Source organism: Eptatretus burgeri, chromosome 5, assembly GCF_056783735.1.
Source record: "Eptatretus burgeri isolate ZD-2024b chromosome 5, Ebu_testis_v1, whole genome shotgun sequence".
Classification (NCBI taxonomy): Eukaryota; Metazoa; Chordata; class Myxini; order Myxiniformes; family Myxinidae; genus Eptatretus; species Eptatretus burgeri.
The window spans coordinates 15,104,909-15,118,041 of NC_140965.1; the positions used below are offsets into that span (position 1 = coordinate 15,104,909).

Consider the following 13,133-nt stretch of genomic DNA (forward strand, 5'->3'; position numbering starts at 1 on the left):
TAAACGCAACAGTCCCTGGATTGGCGTCGGATGAGCTGGCGTTGCGCTCGTCAGGGGCAGGAGACACCGTGGTGCTGTCGACCTCCTGGTGTCGGCCCAAGTCCGCTCACAGCCGCCAGGGAGCCAGTTCTGGCGCCAAGTTGTGAGCAGGAGAGGGAGGCAGGTCCGCCCGCCGTTCGACCCCGTACTCCGAGCCAGCAGAACCCCAGAGCCAATTGAGGTGAGGAACGAGGCACAGCAAGGCCACGAGACACGATCAAACCAGGATCGAATCAGCCCAACAAAACAGCACGCTCCCAGCACAACAGCCTCCACCAAAACGGTCTTTACCGATCTTCTTCCTCCCACCCCTTTTCCCCGAACAGAACCTTTTTATCCTCGAGTCCTCGTCACTTCCAATCGAGCCGTTTTATTGGCCCTCCGCCATCGCCTTCCGCCAATCGTGATCACGGGGCGGAGCCATCCGCAGCACTGTCCTGTGACGTCACGGCAAGCCTCCAGGGAATACTAAAAGGGGTTTACGCAGACACACTTACCCTAACCCGTTTCCCTAACTAATTACGTGACAATTACCATTTCCCTCTTGAAGAAATGGACATTTACTAGACAACTTATCACCACTGAATTGCTACTTATTACATCGAGATCCTGGTAAAACTCAAACAGCATGGCATACCTAATTAAACATCCTAATTACCCTTTGAATGCATACCCCCCCTCAGACGTAACAATATGAACAGTGCATAAAATTATATAAAACTGAATTACAATCGGGCAAATCAATGAGACCAAATATATATCTATGTGTGTGTATTCATACAAAGAAAAAATATAAATCCAACATCATTAAGTATGAAAACACAATTTTGAATGCATCTCACATAAATAAATCCAAAGCACAAAAAAATTAATTTGTTGGGCGTTTTCAATCTTAATTTCACATAAAAATAAAATAACTTCATGATGCATAAAAGTCCATGTAAATATTTTCACAATGTAAACATAAACGTGGACGGCTGGCACAGCGTGTTGCTGTTACTCGTTATTATTACACTAGTACGTGCCCGTACGTGCAAAAAAACAAAACAACAACTTTCAAACAACCACACAGGCTGTTCCTTCGCTCTCGTAAATGACGACTGGATTGGGGCATTGTGTTTATCTATAAATGCGCATAAGAAATCGAGAAATTATGAGAATACAGTAAATCATCACTATCCGGAAGTCCGTACGTTGTAACCCATAATGGGGAACGCGGCTGAGGATCTCTTCCCCATCGGCCATGCCTACGCAGTTGGCTTGGTAAATAAATGGCCATAACTTGGGAAGCACTTGTCCAATCAATATCAAACCTTGAAAAGGCACATCATCAGGTCCCCAGCAATATATCTGGCAAGTTTCAATTAGATTGGACCAGTGGTTGTCGAGAAACAGCGGTCACACACACACACACACACACACACACACACACACACACACACACACACACACACACACACACACACACACACACACACACACACACACACACACACACTGTTGGAATTATTGATATATGAGGGCTTGTTCCTGCCCGCACCTCCCTGCCGATCAGGGGCATATTTCAAATGTTGTGATATGGCAGTGTCCACAGCCGCCTCCGTTGCTGTTGGCTGACTGGCCATGGTACTGTCTGAAAAAAATAAGAATTTCCACTTCGTATATATTGGGCTTTATGATCATCAAACAAGACTTGCAATGTGAATTACGCTCAAGTCATGCACATTATAAACTGTCATTTAGCAGAATTAATTACCTCTGACAACTTTATAAAAATTCAGGTTCCGAAAAGGTCTCTTCCCATTCTTTCCACACAAATTGCATGTGGACATCACAGCATTGGACATCACCCTTATTTTAGAAAATAAAAACAATTTAGTACACCAGTGTTCGAAGTCGCTTGTAACAAATTTTAAGTTCCACTGCCCTTAAAAAGCCTCAATTAATATTATTCTTTACAACATAAAGTTATTTTCATGTCTTTTGATAACTATTTTACCAAAGGAAAACAATTTTCCACCGAAAAACTTGAATAATTCCCCTATAGTGACAAACTACCACAATGAAGGCTTCATTGTTGCAAGCGGCAGTTTGTCGGCGGCCAAAGGGTGAATATTTTTTGTGACAAAACCACATTTTTCGGCGAACAATAACTGACAATTGTTTTCCTTTTTCCTTTGGTTAGACCTAACTCGTTAAAAGAGGACAAAAAAAAATAATATATTATAAAAATAATATTAATTGAGGGTTTTTTTTAAGGGAAGTGGAACTTTAAATTTGTTACATTGCGGAACAATGCGGTAATTCGTCGGACCCGAACGGCCGAAGCATTATCTACACCAGAAAATATTTTAAAAGGTTCTGAACCAAACTTGAACCAAACCAGGTCCGCAGAAAAATGAATTGATTATTTACCGTCGATTTCTCCACACGATCAGGGCCATGTCAGGGGAGGGCCATATCAGGGCCATGTCAGCGACAGCTAAACGTGATAAACGAACGAGGAAATCAGGTGCCGGAGGAATCGATCGTCAGATGCACGTTCGAGTCCAAGGCTCGAACCACCATCGAGTGGCCCGAAGGGCCCGGGAGAGTTTCCATTGAATGTAACGATATAGATTCCATCACACCAGTAACAGGAACACATCATGGATTCTGTGATCTTAAAAACGTCCAAAAACAAAAGCTAAGACATAAAATCGATTTATAATATTATACTTACCAAAAATGATCATGGCAGAAGATAATTTTAACTAAAAAAGCTAAAGTCTTCCGCAGATTAAAGCGGATTGTCTCTGCCACACTCAGAAACAGCTGAAAGTTCACAAGTTTAACCAAACCTTGCAAACGGCGGCTCGTGATGCGGAAATGGGAATTAGTCAATCAGATCTCTCCTCCAGTGAAAGGCAGACACAATCACATGGCACGAGGTGGCAAAGCGCTCACCCTGGAAACACATGAGGCAGAAAAAGCAGTTTTAGATAATCGCGGGGCGCGCTGCGGCTGTACCACGTCGTGATCTGGTTGTACAACCAAGCGGCCGATTCCCGATGTCGTGAATCTTTCATACTGACGTCGTGTGCCTGCTGGGTTAACTCTTTTAATTTCTTATTTCTAATTTTCTCGATTTATACTTTCCTCGAGCATACTAAACTCGATTTGAAAAACGAAGAATTCGAATATCTGATCAATATCCTTTTTTCTTTCGTTCTCTACAAAATGTACCAGACTCGGTGGGATAATGGTCGGGGCGTCCGCTCCGAGTCTGGAAGGTTGGTGGTTCAAATCCTGGCCAAGTCTTACCAAAAATGATAAAAGTGGTACCTGCGGCTTCCTTGCCTGACGCTCAGCATTTTAAAGGATAGAGCACAACCAAACATTGCTGGCAAGGCAATGTCAAACCACCTAGTATAACCCTTTCTAAGCAACTGCTCTGGCAGCACCAATGTGCTATATAGAGTATGGTACATCAAAATTTTTTAAAATACAAAATGGAGGCTTGTGGAATATGAGATGATGAGGGCAAAAAGGCGGCGAAGTGATAGTGGGGCAGCAGTTGACATGACAAGCAAAGGAATGAATTAACAGGAAACTAGGAAAAAGAGAAAGGAAGGAAACACAGTAACCTGCAAGGATTTGATTGGATGGGGTTAATGGGGGTACAAAAGATTGTGAATAGGGATGGGGGATGACATGAGATGGTGCTTCACCACTTGTTTGAAGCGCCGTAGGGAAGAGTGTGATTTAACTGTTTCGGGAAGGCAGTTCCACAGACGGGAGAGAAGAGGAACAAAAGAGAGGAGATGGTCGGAAAGTCCAGGTTTTTGGAGTTTAACCAGGAAGGGATTCCTGGAAGAATGCACACATCTTGGAGGAGTTCGGAGTGGGGTCACATGGCTATGAGATCAGAGTGAGCTCGACCACAGCTGCCTCCCCACAGGGTTTGCTGAATTAGGGCCGAGAGAATGGATAGCATAACCACAGATGGGATGACATAAACTTGTGTATGAAAGAATTTATGTATCTGGGAAAGCATTCTCAGATGAAATCATTATCAGATGCTGTGGAGATGGCAATCCAATTTTTTTTGAGATGTGAGGTTTTGGTCTCCGCCAGTTGGCCTGTGCAAACAGCCATATTGTGCATCATTGTGGTTATTCCTTCAGGGTAACCAGAGAGATATGTGCTTTGACAAGAACATGGCCAGAGGAGCCAAGAGGGGCAGAGTATGAAGAGGAGAGGTTGGATGGCGAGTTCGTTATAAGCAGATCCAATAGGGGTATGCATCAGTTGCAGAAAGTCGAGCTGGAAGCAAAGGCTTCCAGATTGGATCAGTCCCACAATAGTGGCAGGAGGCCTTCACTGCAATAGCCATGGCTGGTTGTTGCTGAGCCAACACCCAACCAGCTGGCAGTGTGACAGTTGAAATCGCCACAGATGAGAAACAGAGAGTTGATTGATCCACCATGTTATGGAGGTTATCATTGTCGGTGAACGGTATGCCGCGCAGAAAACGGTATGCCAGCAGTATTCCAGTGGCCGAGAACTGGTTAATGTGGGTCATGGACAGCGAGGAATGGAGTTCTTGAAATATAGGACTTTAGATGATTTTTTTTTTTTTACATTTTTTGCAGAAAAAATGGATTCAATATAAATAATTGTTTCACAGCCAATCAGGGATCAACAAAGGAAAGACATTGATTGCTGTTTTCACAGAAATTACTGGAAAACTTACTGAAGTTGCAATTGTTCCTCAATGAGCCATATTTTCGTGGAAGGATGTGAAGTAAAAAATCCATCATGGTAAAATCTCGTTGTTGTCGACTTTTGAAGTTTGAGTTTTGTTTTCCTTTTATAAATGGACTAGCGTGGATCAGCTCGCTACGCTCGCCTCTCCACACGTCGTTACAGAGACTGACGTCACAGATTTGCTGTGTTGGCATGATTTACACCAATCATAATACAAACATTTATTTTCCACAAATTTATTTGTTATATTGGTGATATTATAGTTATTTGTAATGTAAAAAAGTCCAAGTGGTCTTAATGGTCAAGGGTCGAAGCTGTCTCATCTGTCTGAAGGGTGTAAGTTTTCAGGGTCTTTTTTCAGGGCTCGGGGTTTTCAGGGTCTTTTGGGTCCTTGGGGTCTTCAGTGTCTTTGGGGTCTTTTTGTGTCTTCAGGGTATTTTGGGTCCTTGGGGACTTTTGGCTCTTCGAGGTCTTTTGGATCTTTTGGGTCTTTTTGGTCCTCGAGGTCTTTTGTGTCTTGAGGGTCTCGGGGAATTAACATTCAAACAGGACGTGATTAATAGGCATATAATGTTCACTGACTGACAGACTGATTCATGGCTTCACCACCTCACCGCTTCACCGCCTCACCGACTCACCATGGTTTTCATTTCTATATATACATACATATATATGATCTATCCTCAAAACCTGGTGTTGGCTTAGCATTTAAGGTGGCTGGCTTAAGATATTAGGATCATGGGGTCTTGAGTTCAAGCCTCTGTCAGGCTGTTGAATTAACACCAAGTGGGTTTATTCAGTCTGTCATCCTTCTGAGGTTGGCAAAATAGCTTACTGGTAATGGGGTATTGCATCAGCAGCACAGCCTTTCCCCAGAAAACGATGCAGCCAAGCAGCCACAGGCTGCAAACAAACAAGTAATAAATCATATCCTCACATATGGCATGGAGGCAATGGGTTCAAATGACACGTCTTATTTGTTCATTGTGTCTCAATATTGTTCCTTGTCCTTGAGGAAGTGTAAAACCTCTTCCATGAGCCTGGTGCCAATCAATGATAAATATGCTTACAATGAGTGAGAATCATTTTCGTTTCTATATCCCCAACAGCCCGCATCTTTCTTCTCAACAGGCCCAAACCGTTCAAGCCTGAGCAGGACTCGAGTCTCCCCTCATCAACATCTTCCACGGACTCCCATACACCCGTTACCATAACCCAAATGGATGTGCAGAAGAAGGTGGCATTATGGAATATCTTTGCTTCAGAGCAGGGTGTGTGTGTGTGTTTGTTGTGAACCTGTGATTTTTTTCCTCCTTAAATGAAAATGCAATGTGAGAGTAATAATACAGTCTCACTGCAGCATCGCCATTGATGCGGGGAAGTATTGGCAGACTCATTCACTAGTTGTTGTGAAATATCCCACAGTGCGTTTCAAAAAGAGTAGGCCGCATTGTGTGCAGATATCCTGGCCACATTCTAAATTCCTGCCTGACCTACAAGAGCACCGCGTAGAAGCGTCACAGAGCCACGTCGCGGTCATAGTGGAACCGGCAAGTCGAATTTGTCATTGAATCCTGGTCCAATATGCATTCGCTACAAGAGGAATAGGCCTACTGACACCGACTGACATCGTGTACATCATCATCGATGGATTTTACACTTCCAGTCAGGGCTGGAGAAACGATAGCAGCACTCGGTAGAGCACAATACCTCCACCAGGCTGAAGAGTTTACGTTTTGTATCCCACTGATAGGCCGGATCTGGATCCGGAGCCGAACCAAAATCGAATCGGATTGTTATTGTCTCCTAAGCAACTCGTCAACCAAGTTTTGTCATAACTCATCCACATCTTTTTGAGATATCGTGATATAGATCGTTTTGGGCCCCATCACAACAGTGAAGAATCACTTAATAGGTTCTACTATCCGGATCGGGATCCTCATCACAATCGGATCAATTCGTCTCTGTCACACACTCAACTTGTCCACCAAGTTTCGTCCGAATCCGTCCATAACCTTTTGAGATATCGTGCTCACAAGACCGACAGACAAACAAGGGTGAAAACATAATGGGTTACAAGTGGTTTGACTTGCCACCTATGTCAAGGGGAAATACCTGAACTAACAGTACCAATTGTGTGTCTTTTCATGGAACAGCTGATCGAGAGACATTCTTCACGGAAGAAGACGAGCCCACTGAAATGCGAGCACGCAGCGTTGAGCAAAACACGGTACAGTTCACTTTCGGTACTTACCGATAGAAACGATGATTACATTTTCACCTCTATAGTATAGGGGAGTACAACTGTCATATACTATAGTTATAACTGTAGCATTTTTGCCCAGGGAGTACCAGCGTGCTGGTAACAGGGGGCATTGCATCAGTAGCCCAGTCGTGCCCCCAAAAATTTATAAATAAGCAACAGCGAAACAATTTGAGAAGCTATAATTAAAGCTTATGGAAAGCATTCCTTTGTTTCGCCAATTAAAATGTTGCTTGTTCAGTGATGCTGCATTTCATTGATGATTCGAATGAATTTTTATTAATTGGGGTAAACTCACGGCTGCAAGTGAAATGGTAATTAATACCTCTAGCGCAGCTTTATTGATATGTTGTTATCTAAACAGCGAAGCAAGATCCATTACAAAAATCCCCTGTGACATCTCATGAGATCAGAGAGAAATTGGATGAGCATCTCATGAGATGTTTAAGTAATTGCCCTGAAATCAGTTTCCGAAATGCCGTGATGCCGGGTAAATATCGCGACACTGGGAAAATATCATTACACTGGGTAAATATCATGACACTGTGTAAACACGACTATCATCCATCCATTGGGACCACACTCTGTGCAGAGTGTTGATGCTGCTGAGTCAGTCTCCTGGCCTATTGGGCACAATCCTGGACGTATTGCCACTCCGACACAGGATACCAGTATGCTGGCACTCATTTTGCCGACCTCGAAAGTATGACAGGCAGAGTCAACCCCACCTGGTATTAATTCAACAGAAGAGTGGGATTTGAACTCAGGATCCTGGATCCCAAGCCCACCACCTTAATCATACCGGGTAAATATCGTCACACTGGGTAAATATCGTGATACTGGGTAAATATCGTGACACTGGGTAAATATCGTGACTGGGTAAATATCGTGACTGGTTAAATATCGTGATACTGGGTAAATATCGTGACTGGTTAAATATCGTGATACCGGGTAAATATCGTGACTGGTTAAATATTGTGATACCAGGTAAATATCGTGACTGGTTAAATATCGTGATACCGGGTAAATATCGTGACTGGTTAAATATCGTGATACCAGGTAAATATCGTGACTGGTTAAATATCGTGATACCAGGTAAATATTGTGACTGGGTAAATATCGTGATACTAGGTAAATATCGTGACTGGTTAAATATTGTGAGACTGGGTAAATATCGTGACTGGTTAAATATCGTGATACTGGGTAAATATCGTGACACTGGGTAAATATCGTGACTGGGTAAATATCGTGACTGGTTAAATATCGTGATACTGGGTAAATATCGTGACTGGTTAAATATCGTGATACCGGGTAAATATCGTGACTGGTTAAATATCGTGATACCAGGTAAATATCGTGACTGGTTAAATATCGTGATACCGGGTAAATATCGTGACTGGTTAAATATCGTGATACCAGGTAAATATCGTGACTGGTTAAATATCGTGATACCAGGTAAATATTGTGACTGGGTAAATATCGTGATACTAGGTAAATATCGTGACTGGTTAAATATCGTGATACTGGGTAAATATCGTGACTGGTTAAATATCGTGATACTGGGTAAATATCGTGACACTGGGTAAATATCGTGACTGGGTAAATATCGTGACTGGTTAAATATCGTGATACTGGGTAAATATCGTGACTGGTTAAATATCGTGATACCGGGTAAATATTGTGACTGGTTAAATATCGTGATACCAGGTGAATATCGTGACTGGTTAAATATCGTGATACCGGGTAAATATCGTGACTGATTAAATATCGTGATACCGGGTAAATATCGTGACTGATTAAATATCGTGATACCAGGTAAATATCGTGACTGGTTAAATATCGTGATACCAGGTAAATATTGTGACTGGGTAAATATCGTGATACCAGGTAAATATCGTGACTGGTTAAATATCGTGATACTGGGTAAATACCGTGACTGGGTAAATATCGTGATACCAGGTAAATATCGTGATACCGGGTAAATATCGTGACACTGGCTAAATATCGTGATACCAGGTAAATATCGTGATACCGGGTAAATACCGTGACTGGTTAAATATCGTGACACTGGCTAAATATCGTGATATCAGGTAAATATCGTGACACTGGGTAAATATCGTGATACCGGGTAAATACCGTGACTGGGTAAATATCGTGATACCAGGTAAATATCGTGATACCAGGTAAATATCGTGACACGAGGTAAATATCGTGACTGGTTAAATATCGTGACACTGGCTAAATATCGTGATACCGGGTAAATATTGTGACATTGGTGAATATCATGACCCTGGGGAAATATTGTGATACCAGGTGCATATCAGTAGCCAGTCAACATTGACAGGTCAGGTCAGGTCAGTTATAGGAGCACGCACTGAAGCAGTGCGTCACCTGCTGCCAACATAGGCACGTGGTAGGCCCATTGGCGTCCTCCACTCATGAGGCTCCCTTGTTGAGAGAATCTGGTGAGCAGGATCAGCATCCGGAAAACGATCCACATGTCCATATAGCCGCAGCTGACGCTCACGGACTATGCAGGTAACAAATCTTATATGAGTCTCTCTCAACCACTGCTCATTGGCCACAAAATCCGACCAGCAATAGCCAAGGATTCTCCGAAGAGACCTGGTACCAAAGGAATTAAGTCTCCATCTCAGATCCCTGGTTAGAGTCAAAGTCTCACATCCATAGAGCAAGACTGGAAGCACCAAGGAACTGAAGACTCGGACTTTCATCTTCCCGCACAGGTACCGACAGCGCCACACCCCATTATACAGTGAATCCATGACTCCCCAGGCCCGACTCAGACGTCCGTTGACCTCTGACTCACAGCAAGCAGAGACATGAATATCACTGCCAAGGTAAGGGAATCTCTCCGTGACCTCAACATCCTCAGCACAAACAGGTACAGACAAGATAGCAGCATCCAAGATGTCATTGAAAGCCTGGATCTTAGTTTTGACCCAGGAAACCCGTAATCTCAGCCGCTCCGACTACTCCTTCAGCACCTCGAGGGCCCCCAAAAGGATATCCAGAGTCTCCGCAAAGATGACTGCATTATTTGTGAAATCAAGGACAGAGATCTTGAAATTCCCAAACGATGCACCACAGCTTGATCTCTCCAACATCCTCCCCAGAATCCTGTCCATACAAGTGCTGAAAAGTGTGGGGGCCAGTACACACCCTTGATGAACTCCAGTAACAACTGAAAATAAGTCAGAGATCTCACAGCACTCACAGTACCAGAATTTAGTTCAGACATCAGATCGATCAATTTTGGTGGCACTCCACGAAGACTAAGAATCCTCCAGAGGAAATCCAGATTCACTGAATCAAATGCTTTCCAGAGATCAACATAGGCTGCAAGCAGCCCCCGTCAAGACTCATGTCTGCATTCAGTGAGGACCCGAAGGGCAATGATATGGTCAATCGTTGACCTCTTTTGTGTAAAGCCTGACTGCTCTGGGTACTGGTGCTAAAGCAGATGTTGGCGAACCCTATCAGTAATTATCCGAGCAAAGACCTTGCCCGACACTGAGAGCAGCGTCACCCTTCGGTAGTTGTTGCAGTCTTGGCGATCACCCTTCCCTTTCCAGAGAGGAACAACAAGGCCCCTCTTCCAGTCAGTTGGGATGATGCCTGTGTTCCAGGTAGAGCACAGAACTGCATGCAACGACACGAGAAGATCATTTCCACCAGCCTTGAGAAGTTCAGCATGGATGCCACAGATCCCAGGAGCTTTACCCCATTTCAACTGGTTCACCACAGCCTGTGTTTCCACAAACGAAGGTGGATCACAGTTGATTGGAGGGTCAGCAATAGGGATAGTAACACCGCTGACAATCAAATCAACAGCTGGTGGATTAACCTGGTACAGCCACTCAAAGTAACTGGCCCAGTGGGCTTTCACTTCGGACTCCTCTGTCAAGAGCCCTCCACCCTCTGCTCTAACTGTAGTACACCGAGGGACGGGCTTAGAGGAACGCAATGCGCAAATCCCCTTGCAAGCAGGATGATAATCACTTGACCACAGGTGATGCTCTACCCCCTCACAGATTCCTCGCACATAGGCCTCCTTGTCCAACCTCAGCACACATAATGTTTTACTCCACAACTCTTCAGGATTCTCCACAGCACTGATACCCCCCCAAATCTCCACTCAGCCTGTTCGCAGACTCCTCAGCTGCCCTCTCATCCTTGAGCTTGCCAACATCCAGCCTCGGCTGAGATGGTACCATTCTCCTGGATTTAAGCTGCAACTTCAGAGTTGCTTACACAAGCCTGTGGTCGGTATTGAGGAACTGAGAACTCCGTTCGACCCTGCAGTTCTGGATCATCCTCCAGGGACCATTTATGAGCACATGGTCAATCTCCTTTACCTCACCACCAGCGTTGGAATATCAAGTCCAGCGATGAGCCTGTGGGCGCTGTAATTATGAACCAGACCATGACTTCTTGCAAAGTCAAAGAACTTAGTGGTATTCTGGTTCACAGTTCCAGACCAATGTGGACCAACACATGTCTCATCACCATCCCTACCAGTTCCAGTCGATGCATTGAAATCCCCCAAGACTAGAAGAGTATCTCTCCTGGGGCACTGATCAACCATGGACTCAAGCGTGGCATTGAATGCGTCCTTCACGGTGAGATCACTCACCTCAGTCAGAACATGTACAGAGACTAGAGAAACGACACCCAAGGAGTGACGAATCCTTTGTCTCGCAATAATCTCGTTGACCGGTGTTACCTCATTTACCATTGGAATCAGCTTATTGGACACAGCGACGGCAGCTTCTTGGGCATGGTAACCATCAGAGCGACCAGACCAATAGTAGATGTAACCATCTGCCATGATCTCGTCACTATCCGGTCTCTGAACCTCACAGAGTGCTGTAATACCGTTGTTCAAATGCTTGAGCTCAGGTGACAACAGAGACAGGTGATCACCCTCTCTTCTGGATAGGACATTTGAGGTACCCACCCGAAGGGACCACCTCATGTTAACTCGAGGAGACCGCCGTATGGTGGGCGACACCACAGCCCCACCCCGACACACACTACCACAATCTAACCCAGGAAGGTTACCCCATGGTTTTCCTCTTATCATCAAAGAGTCGGTGTCCCAAAGGATTTTCCCCAATCCCATCATCCTGTGAGCTGCCTGGCGGAGGGCCGCTGCACAGGAAGTACTCCTACGGAGTGGATTTTCTATTTTGTTTACGGTTTTCTTATGTTTTGTGGAGTGAATGGTTTTACAGTGGCCAGAGTGCAAATCCTGCCACCAAACTCCTAAAAAAAAGTAGCCCAACTGCAGGAGGACATCCGCAGACACAGTTGGGCACTAGATATGGATGGCCGTTGGCTCACAAGGAGCTCCTCCGCCCTTTGACAGGTTTTGTTTTTAATCCTGCTGGGTGTCCATATCCAAACACCCTCCTCACCAGAAAACCTGGTGGGGGAGACGGTTTAGTCGGCGACAACCTCACCACGAAACAGGTTGGTGCAGGTTTCCATGCTACCTGTAGCAAGTAACAGATCTGATCTGGCCTGACCTGACAATAATTGACAATCAGCATTGACAGATTACTCTGGTCAGTCATTACCTTTTAGTTCCTGTGTATTTTTTTTTTACATTTGGACAATATTGGACATGGACAACAAATGCACTGACACTGAGCCATCATTGGACCAATCCTTCTTTGCTGGCTGGTCTGTTAAATACCATTCAAACATAAATAACTCAGATCAAAACGTTCACAGGATATTCTGAACCACATATTTGATGATATTGAGGATTTTGTGGCGAATCTGCAGAAGTCTGCCCAGGCCTACAAAGAACTCAGCAAGCAAAACAAAGGGAAAAGGAGGAAGTCCCAAGGAGGTGAGAGTACAGTGATACACAAACAGACACATAATCACACACATGCATACACACATCTTTGTTCACTCACAGCTTGGTTTATGAATAGTGATCCCTTCCCAAAACGAAGGTGGATACTTAGATCTCTGGGAGGACTCCGTTATACCTTCTGAAACCCACATATGGAGATAACATCCAACACACACACACCGTTTGTTCATT

The 13,133-nt window shown here is 44.3% G+C and overlaps 1 protein-coding gene across 2 annotated transcripts in view; it reads left to right on the top strand.

Moving 5' to 3' along the window:
- The window catches only part of LOC147025902 (epidermal growth factor receptor kinase substrate 8-like), a 55,200-nt gene that overhangs the window by 21,598 nt on the left and 20,469 nt on the right, over positions 1-13,133 (top strand). For both annotated transcript variants that reach the window (XM_085883613.1, XM_085883614.1), the window contains exons 8-10: positions 5,920-6,059; positions 6,945-7,018; positions 12,812-12,932. In XM_085883613.1, coding sequence (XP_085739739.1) covers positions 5,920-6,059; positions 6,945-7,018; positions 12,812-12,932 — 335 coding nt within the window. The remainder of the gene's footprint in view (positions 1-5,919; positions 6,060-6,944; positions 7,019-12,811; positions 12,933-13,133) is intronic.